General features: G+C 51.7%; 1 protein-coding gene and 1 pseudogene across 48 annotated transcripts in view; both read right to left on the minus strand.

Annotated features, from left to right (window-relative positions):
* The window catches only part of NFASC (neurofascin), a 194,489-nt gene that overhangs the window by 66,001 nt on the left and 115,469 nt on the right, over positions 1 to 13,019 (minus strand). For 25 of the 48 annotated variants that reach the window (XM_034944720.3, XM_063597586.1, XM_057301522.2 and 22 more), the window contains 5 exons: positions 12,292 to 12,472; positions 6,114 to 6,131; positions 4,559 to 4,664; positions 2,289 to 2,485; positions 1,722 to 1,844 (listed from right to left, as the gene is read on the minus strand). In XM_034944720.3, coding sequence (XP_034800611.2) covers positions 1,722 to 1,844; positions 2,289 to 2,485; positions 4,559 to 4,664; positions 6,114 to 6,131; positions 12,292 to 12,472 — 625 coding nt within the window. The remainder of the gene's footprint in view (positions 1 to 1,721; positions 1,845 to 2,288; positions 2,486 to 4,558; positions 4,665 to 6,113; positions 6,132 to 12,291; positions 12,473 to 13,019) is intronic. The other 23 variants (XM_063597585.1, XM_057301521.2, XM_063597587.1 and 20 more) reach the window with 1 other exon arrangement.
* Positions 9,405 to 12,285, minus strand: LOC117976947 (large ribosomal subunit protein uL13-like; annotated as a pseudogene).

The raw sequence follows: 13,019 nt of genomic DNA on the forward strand, positions 1-13,019 counted from the left end.
CTAGGTGCTGGTGAAAGGTGGGCAAGACTGTTACTGCCCTCAAATAACTTCCAGTTTAGTAGAAGAGGCAGCAGATAAATAAACAATTGCAATGCAGCGTGGCGAGCAGAACACACCAGTTAGAAGGGGATTAACTGCAAAAAAGAACCCAGTGCATTCTAGGGGGTCCTAAGCTGAGCCTTGAAGCCTGCATATCTTATACCAGCAGAAAAGACAGGGGAGCTGAGGTTTCTGAGGAGCTGGAAGAGTGTGTGATAAAGGCTAAGAGTACATAGTCCACTCAGTGGTGTAAGGGGATGAGGTGAGACAAGGGCTGGAGAGGCAGAGGGCCAGATCTGGAATGGGACTGGGTGCCAGGGAAAGGGATCTGGACCATTATTTTGAGGTGATGGAGGAGCCAGTGAAGGGCTTTAAGCAGATGAATGAAACTATCAATTAAGTATCACATTTTTAGAAAGACCAGGGAGGCCTGTTATGGATAATTCTTGTAACCCAGGGAAAAACTGATGGTGGCCGGGGCTGGGGAGATGTCAGTGAGGACAGAAAGAAGACAAGGGTCTAAGATCTACTTGGGAGGCAGAGTGAACACAACTTGGTGGTGAATGTGATGTGGGAGAGACGAGAGAGGAGAAGTTGAACTGTGAATTAACAAGTGAGGCCAGCAGCCTGTGGCCAGGCAGCCTTCCCCACAAATGTGCACTGTGATGGGGGAAGAGAGAGACAGTGATTGAGCACAAAGCCATCCTCAACCTGCAAAATAACTTACAAAGCTGCCTCATCAACAGGGCAGCCTCTTTTCAAAGTAGGCTGCTAAGAATTCAGGGATGGATAGAAGGATGGATGACTGGCAGGTAGGTAGGTGGAGATATAGGTTGATGGATGGCTGGATAGATGGGAAAGGAGGGATGGAAGGAGGGGGAGAGGAGGCAGACAGGTAGGCGGGAAGGGAGGGAGGACAGGAAGCCAGAAGGACACACAGAGAGATAGCAGTTTTTGATTTACCTCTATTAATGCTTCTCCTTTTATTTAAATTGAAAACATGGGAAGAAACTGAGGTCCGGAGAGGATGAATGAGGCTCAGTTCAAAATTGAGCCAGAACAATCGCTGAATGATGTTACTCTGTCCCTGCTGCAGATACCCTATCTCCCCATCACTCCTTTATGAAAGGTTGCAATTCCCCATTCACCCTTCCTCCTACCAGAAGAGCGAATCAGAATAAATCCAGACCAGCCAATAATTGAAAGAGATGGTTTGGTATCAACCACTTGCAATTGGCCAACTGGAAAAACCATTTCTCCTCTTCTCCCCTAATCCCTTCTGTCTTGCTCTTCATTTTCATTATCATGTTTCCAAGTGCTTACTGTGTGTCTGGCCCTGTTCTAAGCACTTTGGACGTATTGACTCATTTATTCTTATAATAATCCTATTAGATAAGTACTATGATTCGCTCTGTTTTTTTCCAGAAGAGGAAACTGAGGCCCAGAGATGTAAGCAATTTGCTCAAGATCACACTTGCTCAAGATCACACAGCAGCCAGGCTAGAAAATAAGCCCAAGCAGCCTCTCTCTGCAGAGCCTGTGTTCTCAGCCTGGTTGCCACATTGCATCTGCTTCTCACAAATCAAGGTCTTCTAGCTTGGGCAAGCCCCTCCCCATTTAACACACCCACCCCACTCCCTAAGGTTAAGATATAAACACAACACCAGGCCCCCAAGACTCACAGCTGCTCATCCAGAAGATGACCGGGGATGGAAGTCCAGGCGGGGGGTTGCACTGGAGCGTCAAAGGAGCGCCCTCTTGGACCACGACAGGGTCTAGGTTTTCCTTGGGCCACAGAGGAGATTCTGGAGAGAAGTGGACAAAGAGGATAAAGTGAGGGTGATGGCTGGGCCCGGGGCAAGGAGCAGGGTCAGAGGCAGGCATGCAAGGAGGAGAAACAGAAGGGGCACCTGGAGAAGGAGGGAGCAAGAGAGAGGGACGGGGCACGTGAGCCTACTCAAGGGGCTGCCCTTGAGAGGCAGGAGAAGGGAGGCATCTTCAAGGCTCCCCTCCTTTCCCCTCTCCTGTGCCCGCAGTGGCCAGTGAAATTGTTGCAGACAACAACTTCAAAAGGAAGCTTTGGGAGCTTCCTTTCCAGGGAATCATTCTGAGTTGGGGAAGATGCATAGAGAACACCAAGGCATCTGCAGGCCAAGGGCAGGGGCAGCCCTTCTGGAATGGCCTTCCACACCCCCCACTCTCCATTTACCCAGGAGCAGGGCATTTCAGCCCTGCCCCATGCTACTCACTAGACACCTGCAGGCGGATCCTATTGGACAGGGCCGTGCCAAATTTGTTGCGGGCGAAGCACTGATATTCCCCCTCATATTCCTCCGGCCGCCCGCCACTGCGGAAGTCAATCACCAGGGTCCCAGACCTCCTCCTCATGGACACCCGGGGGTCCTTGGCGATGTTGAAGAATCTGCTGTTTCGTGTCCAGTGGAAGCTGTGGAGAGTGGGGAGCAGTGGCAACCAAGACGAATGGGGTGGGCTCTGGGCTCCAGGCAGATCTCAGATCCCTAGTCCCTGGCTCAGTACCAAAATTCCCTCTCTCAGTCCCATCGTGGCACCCCTATACCAACAGGTCTCAGCCTGGCTGAGCAGAAGAACCATCTGGAGAGCTCAATAAAATGCAAAGTCCCAGGTCCCACCCAAGTGACTGTCCAGGGCAGGGGCCTGATGTTAGTATTTCTACCCACCTAAGACGGGGACTCGTGGCTCTAAGTGTTAGATACTCAAGTAGCTACTCGGGGGTTATGTTAAACACGTTATTGAGGAGAGATTTTCATTTCTAGAATCTAGAATCTGTGGCTTCTTCCACCCCAGGACATTTCCAACCTTCTACTAGGAATGCAAACTTGAATTCATATTCCACCCAACCTAAATACATCAGGGAGCTGGCTCTGCTCCTCCTGCCGCCTTAATTTTACAATCCATTTTAAAGCCAAAGTGAAACAGCTTAGGTTACTTGTGCCCTGCTCAGTGAGTACAGATTATATAGCAGTGACCACACCCTGTAGCCCAAGAGTGGCAGCTTTTGGCTGGGCGCGGTGGCTCACGCCTGTAATCTCAGTACTTTGGGAGGCTGAGGTGGGTGGATCACGAGGTCAGGAGATCGAGACCATCCTGGCTAACTCAGTGAAACCCCGTCCTACTAAAAATACAAAAAATTAGCCGGGTGTGGTGGCGGGTGCCTGTAGTCCCAGCTACTTGGGAGGGCTGAGGTAGGAGAATGGCATGAACCCGGGAAGTGGAGCTTGCAGTGAGCCAAGATCGCACCACTGCACTCCAGTCTGGGGGATAGAGCGAGACTCCGTCTCAATTAGAAAAAAAAAAACAACAACAAAAACAAAAACAGTGGCAGCTTTTAAAGAAATGGCAGCCTAGTAGAACTGAGCCACTGATGAAGAGCACTAGAATGGCCCCCTCTGCTCCTCCTGGGAGCTGCAGCCAAGGCCTCACATCCTCAGATGCCCACAATCTAACTTGTAAAAGAAGCAGGGAAAGCAGGAGCAGCTGGAACAGCAGGGGCTGCTCAGTGCCACAGGATTATTGTCTTTGCAAAGGAACCATGGGGGAAAGACCAAACCTCAGAAGCAAGTGAGGTTACCATTACCCTGACTAACCCTTCAGGGTGACTCCCACGGCCAGCGAGGGAGTCCCTGCTGGTTCCCAGGCTCAGAGCTCTGGGTTCGAGACTGTCTTGTGTGAACCCAGGAGGCCAGAATAAAGCTGCTGCATACCTGGCTGCCTTTGCTTGGCCTCATTTCTCCTGCTGACAGACACACCCTAGATGTGGTCCTGTCACATACGGGTCTGAATCTTGCATGAGGCTCCTGAAAGGCTCAGTCTGTAGATGCTACTTTGAGGATGGGGATGGGGGCAGATAATAACATCTGCCATGTCTCCGATGCTTATCATTTGGTAGAAATGCATTTTAAATCTGGGTTCTGCCCCTTTCAAGCTGGGTAACCTTGGACCTTTGTACCCCCTTTTCCCCTCCTCTTCATAAGGACATTGGTCCTTCCCCAGAGCACCGTTAGGTGGTCGAACAAAACGTGAGTAACAGAACCTAACACAGAGCCCGGACACACACACAACAGGCTTTTAATTCATGTCTGTTGACATCTTATTTGGTCTTAATGAGCACATAAACAGGTAGAGGCAAGCTCAGAATGAAAGACTCAAGTTGGCTTGGAAAAGGAACTTCCTATAAGCTAAACGTGGGGCAGATGATGGGAACACAGGGTGGAGGAAAGAATGTTATACGGAAAGTCAGAAAACTGAACATCCAGTCCTGGCTTTTGGTGTGAACTTAAGTCACTTGTTTTCTGGTCTCCAGTTTGCTTATCGGCAAAATTTCCTGGTACCTCAATTATGCCTTCCACCTAGTAGGTGCCTAATGGAAATTTTTTGGAATGGATGAGTCCAATTTTCCAGCTGCCTCATTTGCCTTAGTTATCATCAGGCCCAGAGGCAAGCGGGTGGTTTCGATGCACTCTTTTTCCCCTTCACTCACCTGGGGGCAGGGTTCCCTTTTGCTTCACACTCAATCAGGATGTTATCACGGGGGTCCACGATGTGATCCTTCACTGACTGCTTGGTGATGGTTGGCGGCTGCGTCACTGCAACAGTGCACAGGGAGCATGGTCAGGGCTGCAGGGACCTCCCTGGGGTCCAGCTTGGGGAACAGCTGAGATGAAGAGCTTCAGAAGCCACACATGCAAGCAGGCAAGTGGGTGGGGTGTGGGGGGCGGTGAACAGGGCCCCATTCTAGAGACCCAGCTCCTTAAATGGTGCCGCAGGAAAGAAGGTGGGTGTCAAAGATTAAGCATAAGAAGAATCCCTTTAAAAAGATCCCATAGGCAGCCAGGCGTGGTGGCTCACGCTTGTAATCCTAGCACTTTGGGAGGCAGAAGCAGGCGGATCACGAGGTCAGGAGATCGAGACCATCCTGGCTAACACGGTGAAACCCCGTCTCTACTAAAAAATACAAAAAATTAGCCGGGCGTGGTGGAGGGTGCCTGTAGTCCCAGCTACTCGGGAGGCTGAGGCAGGAGAATGACAAGAACCCAGGAAGCGGAGCTTGCAGTGAGCCGAGATCGCACCACCGCACTCCAGCCTGGGCGACAGAGCAATATTCTGTTTTCAAAAAAAAAAAAAAAAAAAAAAAAAAAAAATCCCATAGGCCAGGCATGGTGGCTCACACCTGTAATCCCAGCACTTTGAGAGGCTGAGGCGAATGGATTTTCTGAGGTCAGGAGTTCAAGACCAGCCTGGCCAACATGGTAAAACCCCATCTCTACTAAAAGTAAAAAAAAAAAAAAAATTAGCCGGGCATGGTGGTGAGCACCTATAACCCCAGCTACTCGGGAGGCTGAGGCAGGAGAATCACTTGAATCCAGGAGGCTGAGGCTGCAGTGAACCCAGATTGTGCCGCTGTACTCCAGCCTGGGCGATAGAGCGAGACTCCATAAAAAAAAAAAAAAAAAAAAAATTCCCATAGCATCCCGAGGAGAAACTGAAGGCCAGACTTTTAGTTTACTCATCCTTACCTTACAATGCTTAGCACAACATACAGTGCACAATAGTTTTTGATAAATGTCTGTTGAATGAATAAAGGAAGAAAAAGCAGCTAGATTTTCAGAACTTAGGGGTCATGGTGGTTCTGAGCCCTGGAGGCTCAACAAACGGCCAAACTATGGTGAGGCTAGAGCAGAGAGGGCCTTCAGTCCCCAAGAACTTCCCAGACCCTCCCCTTCTAGGTCCCAAGTGCCAGTGTGCTACCCTGGGGTCCTGTGCCAGCCACTGGAGGATGGGGAAACAGCTGTGGTGCACATGAGCTTCGATCCAATGACCCTCTTCTTACCACGTGCCCTTCTGTCTTTCCCAGCAAGAGAATGCTGCAGGCAAGCCTCCTTCCTTCCCCCGCAGTAAGATACCTCACTACAGGGCTCTGGTGTGAAGAGGCCCCAGCAGAAGTCCCAGCAGGCCACTAATCCCCAGGTATCACCTCATGCCTCATTCCTCCCTCCCAACTCCCAGAGGCACAGAGAGGCACACAGGGCACTTACGCTCATTCTGAATGCTTGCTGTTAGTTCCGACGGGTTAGCATTGGAGAGGGAGAAAAGAAGAACATCGTTATGCACACAACCGCCCAGGCATCCTCACGCCCCAGCACACAGGGAGTGGGCGGGGTGTGCCTGGGGAGGGTGCTGAGCACAGGGCTCTCTCCTCCTGGCTGCAGAGCCCAGTGCAAGAACCAAGCAGGGTTGGGGAACGGACCCAGTGAGTGCCTTATGGAGAAGCTGACGCCTCCCCTGGGTGACCAAAACCACAGAGTTGGGCAGAAAGACTGGCTCTGATCAAAGGACAGTGTCACCAGGAAGTCCACATGTCCCCAAGTGACAATGCTGCTTGAAAGAGGCCCTGAAGGTATTTCCTTCCATCTGATGCCACTGAGGGAAGTGGGCTCCTCAGCCAACAGTGAACAGGAGAGGCTGAGGGCAAGACAGGTGCCAGGAAGGGAGTGGATTGGAACCACTGCTGCAGGGCAAAGCTCCAAGGCCTCATTTCTCCCACGACACCTTCTCTCCTTGGCATCTCCTCCTTTCCCATCCTATGGAAGACTCTAGAGGCAAATGCCCCTTTCATGGTACATTGCTTCTATTCATGGTACATTGCCTTATAGAAATCATGCTTCTCAATGGGAGGCTCCAGAGATGAAGCAGAGGCTACAGCTCCTTTCTGTGCTTTTCACAAAGAAGGTAAGGAGGCAGGTGGCACAAATCTACCCCAGCTCCTACCTGAAGTGTGCATGTGCTCGTATAGGTGTGCTCCTGTGCAGGTGGATGTATGTATCTGAGGTCTGGGCTTCTCAAATTTTAACATGCATCACCTGGGGGCTGGTTAAAAGGCAGGTTCTGATTCAGTTGGGCTGGGGTGGGGCCTGGGACTCTGCCTTTCTGACAAGTGCTGGGGCAATGCCATGCTGGTGGTGTGTGAACCACACTCTGGATAGGAAGGTTTTAGATGGTGTGCTTTTTGTGGGGACAAGGTCTTGGTTAAAATGTGCAGAAAAGGGAACATGTGTTGCTGTGACTTTCAAATGTCTTTTCCTGATGAATATATCAGAAAGTAACATGGCATTCTCATTTCATGCAGGTGCAGACTACTGTACTGTTGTTGCAGGCTGACTTTTTTCAGAGTGAGGGCTCCTTGTGGGGAGCTGTGAGCTGCCAGCATCAGGGCAAAGCCATGGTGACTTTGAAGCCTTCCTACTTGACTTGAGTGAGATGTGGCGAGGATTCTGGGGGCTTAGAGAGGGCAGCCTGGAGAAGCCAGAGTTAAGCTCAGAACAAGAGGTGCAGGAAGAGCCACAGCAGGGGAGGGAAGAGAGATCCCAGAGGAGGGGCAGAGTGTGGCAGGACAAGGGCCCTGCCGTACATGCTATGCATGAAGGAAAGTCTTGAGACTAAGACTCATGAAAAGATCCAAAATAATTATTTCGTGTGGCCCCTAGAAGACTGAAGAGACATTTGCTTTGCCATTTGCCCAGGGCTGCCTGGGCAGGAGACAAAGGAATGAAAAGTCCAGGGGGAAAGCAAAAATCTATGGCTTCTGAACACATGCTCCCTGGAGCTCGTCTCCACAGCATCTTCACCCATATGTGATATTCTTGCCAGGGCCCCAAGAAAGGTAACTCTAGAAAGATGAACGCCAGTTGGCTTGGGTGGGGAGAAGGGGCCATTCTTAGGAGAGGTGGGGCTGTCACTGGGACCCGCTCCCCTTGGCCCTTAGCCCAGGCCCTTAGCTTCTTCATTCAGGACATTTTTGGGGTCTCACCCTGGTTAGCAAGCCTGACAAGGGACCTCCTTTGCCTATTCAAGACTTCAAGCCTCTCTTTTATAGAATCGAAGGCTGACTCAATGGAAAGAGCCCTAGACATTGTCCAGGGAATCTCCAGATCCAAGGAAGAAGTCTCTCGGCCAAGATCATACAGGAAGTTTGCTGCAGAGCTAGAAGGAGAACCAGCTCTCCCAGTGCCTGGTCCAGAGTTTTTTGTTTTGTTTTGTTTTGTTTTTTAACAAATCCATCCTTGGCCAGAGAGGTGAGCGAGCCAGCTGGGGCCTCAGGACGCTGCTCTCCTTGACATTCTGGAGAAGGGTGAGTGAGAGGGGAGACTGTGGGTGCCGGAGACTCTCAGGGCAGCAAGAGTTGGTTGGATGCTGTCCCCAGCCCCCATACTATCAGGCCAGGGGCCTCTGGAGAATCTACTTGACTATAGGGATGGCATCTGCAGCCACCACTGTGCTACTAAGGAATTTCTTACAGGGACAGAACCAACCCAGAAGACAAGCTGCCACAGGGAGAAGACAGTGGGGACAGCTTGTAGGGATGAGGGTGACCAAGCTCCCACCCAGTGTCACACCACTCACCTTCTATGGAGCAGGGGAAAGTGAATTCCACAGCTCTTCCAGCCCAGCTCTGCAGGGAGTGAGGCAGACGCCTGCTCGGTCTGCGAGGTTTCTTTACTCGTGTGCCTCTTTTCTTTCCCTGGCTCTGATACCTACGACCTCTGGCACCCATCTCTCAGGAGATGGAGCATGTGAGTGCGTGTGATTGAGGTGTGTGAGTGGGAGTGAGTGTGCATAAGTGTGAGCACATATGGGTATGTGAGGGCATGTGTGAGTGTGCATGAGTGTGAGCATGTGAGGATATGTGAGGGTGTGAGTGTGAGTGGGTGTGAGTGTGCATGAGTAAGCAGGTGTGAGTGTGAGTGTATGTGTGAATGTGCATGTATGTGTGAGAGTGTGCATATGAGTTGAGGCCATCCTGCAGCGTTATTTGTGATGAAGGTGGGAAGGAATTGTTTCTGCCACTTCTGGGAGGAAAATGCTGTCCGCTGATGCAGGGCCAGGGACAAAAGGGCCAGCAGACCCCCTTTTTGGCAAACTCACTCTGGTTGATGAGGCGACCCTTGGCTTTTTTCAAAGGTCATACTGTTCTCCTTGGGGCTGGATAGGGAGGGAAGGAGGGAGGGAGGGAGGGGATGGGTGGGAGGGGTGCATGTGACTTCGCTGGCACAGCAGTGGGAGCTGGAGGCTGGGCCTTCAATGAGGGATTGTGCAGCGGTCTGGGGCTCTGCTCCAGGAGGCCTGCGGCGCCCAGCCTCTCCAGAATAGAAGCAGTGCCCCTGCCCTCGAGACACAGGTAATGTCCACTGAAGGGGCAAATGAGTAGAAAGAACATCTGGCAGGGTGAGAACGTTAAGAATGCCTGATCTTCCTTCAGCCCAGGGCTGGATGGAGGGTGGGCTCAGCTCAGCACACATGGGAGGTCTGTGGTGCTGGGCCCAGCGAGATGGAGAGACCTGCTGAGGACAGCCTCTTCCCAGGGCAGCCCGGGCCTCTCTGAAGGGCTGGCCTTCTGTCTTGCATTCAGCTTCTTTTTTCTGTTTGTTTGTTTTTGAGGAATAAACAGTCTTTATGGGCTCAGACCAGAAGCCCATGGGTCTTGAGGACCCCTGTGAACTTGCGATTTTCTTCTCGCCGTTCTTTCGGGCCTGTTTCTGCTGCTGTTTCTTTTGGTAGTGGATCTTGGCCTTTTCCCTCCTCTTTTCCTCCAGGGTGGCTATCACTGCCTGGTACTTCCAGTCAACCTTATGAGACAGGTGCCCCAGGCAAGCAAACTTTCTTGTGGGCTTCAGATGCTCAGCCTTGAGGGCAGCAGGGATCACCATCTGCTTTTTTGTGTCAGGGGCGGTGGGATCCCATCAAACACCATGAGGCGGTCCAGGGCGGCTGGCCTCGCTTGGTTTTGTGGGGTAGCATGCCCCGTAGGGTCTGCCAAAAAAGAAGGCTGGCAGCCCGGGAATGGTGGGGGCCTCGGGAAGGGTTGGTGTTCATCCACTTGCAGAGGAAGGCCAGATACTTTAACTTGTTTCTATAGAAATTGCCAGAAATGCCAATGCCCTCGCAGTGCATGACCACCACCTTCCAGCCCAGCAGTACAGGAGGCCCAGGAGATGGCCTCGGCCATAGAGTGCCAGGACCTGCCCCCTCATCCCCTGTCATCTTCGGTGGCCACTGGGAAAGTGTGTTCAGTTTCTGCAGACTCTTTTCGGACACGTTGCCAGGGCCACTGGACCTGCAGCAACCGGGGAGGTGCCATGTGTGTGGGGCATGCTCCGGGCAGCCTGGGTCTCCTGCCCTGACACAGCCAGAGCGTCTGGAATGCCGTTGCAGAAGGACTTCCCTCTCCATCAGAGAGGTGCTGTGGTCCTATCCCGGCTCTGTTGCTTCCTTGTCTCTAACCCACAGGCTAAGGATAACACCTATGTTGAGGGTTAGCTGCCAGAACCATGTGCGATGAGGCACATGCAGCACTTAGCTCACTCCCTGATGCATGACACCTGCGATTCCAGTGGTTTCTTTTTTGATTCCACCACCCATTTGCTGTGTGACTCTAAGCTAGCAAAGGCTTGAGTTTCCGCGAACACAACGTGGGGTGGGGGTCGTCCCAGGGACACTGGAATGGAGAGATGGTGGGGAGATCAGGGCACTCTCAGCTCTACCCTACAGGTGGGGCTTTGGAGAGCCTGACTGCTTGGGGTGTCTGCTGTGTCTCCGTTTCCTGTAGAGCTTTAGAATTCCAGATTCTTAAGATAGACACCAAAGCCATCTATTTATAGGCTCACCTTGCAGGGACCCCTCACCCACTGGCCCTGGGGATCAAAGCAGCAGGTGAGTGAGAGAGGAGAAGTGGCAGAAGAGAAATGAGCCTTCACCACTTCCCTGATAACACAATTTCCTCTGCACACCCTCCCTCCGGGGACTTGGCCTTACCAGGCTCCTTATTAGACTGTCTTCCTGGGACTGTTAATGAGAAACTCTCCTCGAGGCAGCCTCGCAGACAGTTACCATGGGAACAGGTCCTTTCACAACTCTCCTCTCCTCCCTCCCTCCCTCCCTGTGCACGTGCACATGTGTGTGGGCATGCATACATATGCACACATACATTCAAGTCCACATGCCTGGGGGTATTGGGAGGGCAGCAGGGGCTTTGCTCATCTTACCTCTGGGTCTGACTTACAGTTACTACTGGTGTTCTATCATCCAAAAAGTCCCCTCCTCTGGGGCAGCTATTATGGGTGAAGTAGAGTGCCAGGAGGGCTGAGATACCTCCAACTCTTCTCCAAACTATGCTAACTCCAGGACCAGGGGTCTGGCTTTGGAGAGCTCAGGGACGACTTTTTAGAGTTTGTATTACTCTCCTGCCCCCCTCCCCAGACATCTGTTAACTGGAGAGAGCCCAAGCCAATGTTGGTGTCATGTGGGTCCCCTCTGTTCCTTGACACAAGGAACAGGGGTCAGAGATGGCATGCTCACATCCTAGCCTGGGGATGCTAAGACATTTTGCCAGAAGTGTCAGAGTTGTGGTAAAGGTGGCACACACCTAAAGGCAGGGCCGAGGAGTTTGGCTGCCAATACATGGGCCATTGATGAACGCAGCAACAGATATGGTTGGTGGAGACATGGCTGTTAGATTTGCATTTTAAGCCCCTTACTTTATGATTCTGATGGTCAAATAATGCCCCCTCTATGAGAAACAGAATGACAGCGATTTTACTTTTTATCTTTACTGCGGGAAAGTTGAAAACAATGAGAAGGAATCCATGCCTGGTTCTCCTATGCGGCATGATAATGGGGCTCTATTTTAATGTGTCATTTAGCCATGTCTTTTGCAAAGATAATTCTGCTCCCAGCCCTTCCCAGGCCTGTGTCCTCCTGATTACTCCAGCCAAGAGGGCCCGAAGGGTGTGGATTTGAATATATCAGACATTAGAAAGGCAAGTAAGAACTGCTCCACCACACTTGACCCTGGACTGCTTTCATGGGCAAGTCAAGACCACAGAGGACTGGAGAGGTGAGCAGAGGGAAAAACCTAAGTGGCACTCAGAATCCCAAACTCCGCCACCTCTGGTCCCACTCAGCTGGCTCCAGGCGCCCCAAGCATCAGCTCAGCCACAGCCCTGAGAAACTGGCTTTGCAACATACAGTCTCAAACTTCCAAACATGAGCCCGTGTCAATTCTTTGGAGAGAAACCCAGCTCTGAATCTCAGAATCCACTGCATCCCCTCTCCTCAATCTTCTTTGAATGATCTGAACTTTCCTCTGACCTTCCCCCCCCTCCCACCCCTCTGCCCAAAATCAGGAAAAAAAAGAGAAGAGAATGGGGCAGGACTCACGATCCATAGGAATTTCGATGGCTCCGCCAAGACTGAGGAGGCAGAGGAGGAAGGCTGCATGGACCCAGGGCGGCGGTGGCTGCCTGGCCATCCTCGGCACCTGGCCCCGCTCCCTGCTCCCCAGCACTCGGGGTCTTGTCACCTCGAGCCGCTTTAACTGGGCCTCCTGGACAGAGCTTAGCTGTGGAAAGAAACATAAGAGCAAGTGGGTTTTTCATGAACTTGTGGTTTGCTCTAGCAATCCTATAGGGCTTTGGAGGACCCAAGAGCCCCCTTGGTCACAGAGTAATGTTCTAGATAGAGCAGAGTTTCTTAACCTCAACACTACTGACACGTGGGACTGAACAATTCTTGGCCTGGGGAACTGTCCTGGGTATTGTAAGATGTTTAGCAGCATCTCTGACCTCTACCCAATAGAAGCCAGTACAGCCCACCCCCCTTCACCACTACCAACCAGAAATGTCTCCAGACATTGGCAATTGTTCCCTGGAGGGCAAAACTCCCAGCTGAAAACCACTGTTAGAGAAGGAAGGGCAACTGCAAAGAACAGTAATGAAAACAAACATTGGCCTATTGGCCTGCAGGCCCAGCAACCAGAAGATGCCATGCACCGATCTGGTAAGAAATGCACCAATCTCACAGCCTCTCTGAACCACATGTGCTGAGTGTGCCTGGGGTTGAGCATATTTGCGGTAGAGGCACAGAGATGAGATCGCACTGATGTCCTT

The sequence above is a fragment of the Pan paniscus genome, chromosome 1, assembly GCF_029289425.2.
Source record: "Pan paniscus chromosome 1, NHGRI_mPanPan1-v2.0_pri, whole genome shotgun sequence".
In the NCBI taxonomy this organism is placed as follows: Eukaryota; Metazoa; Chordata; class Mammalia; order Primates; family Hominidae; genus Pan; species Pan paniscus.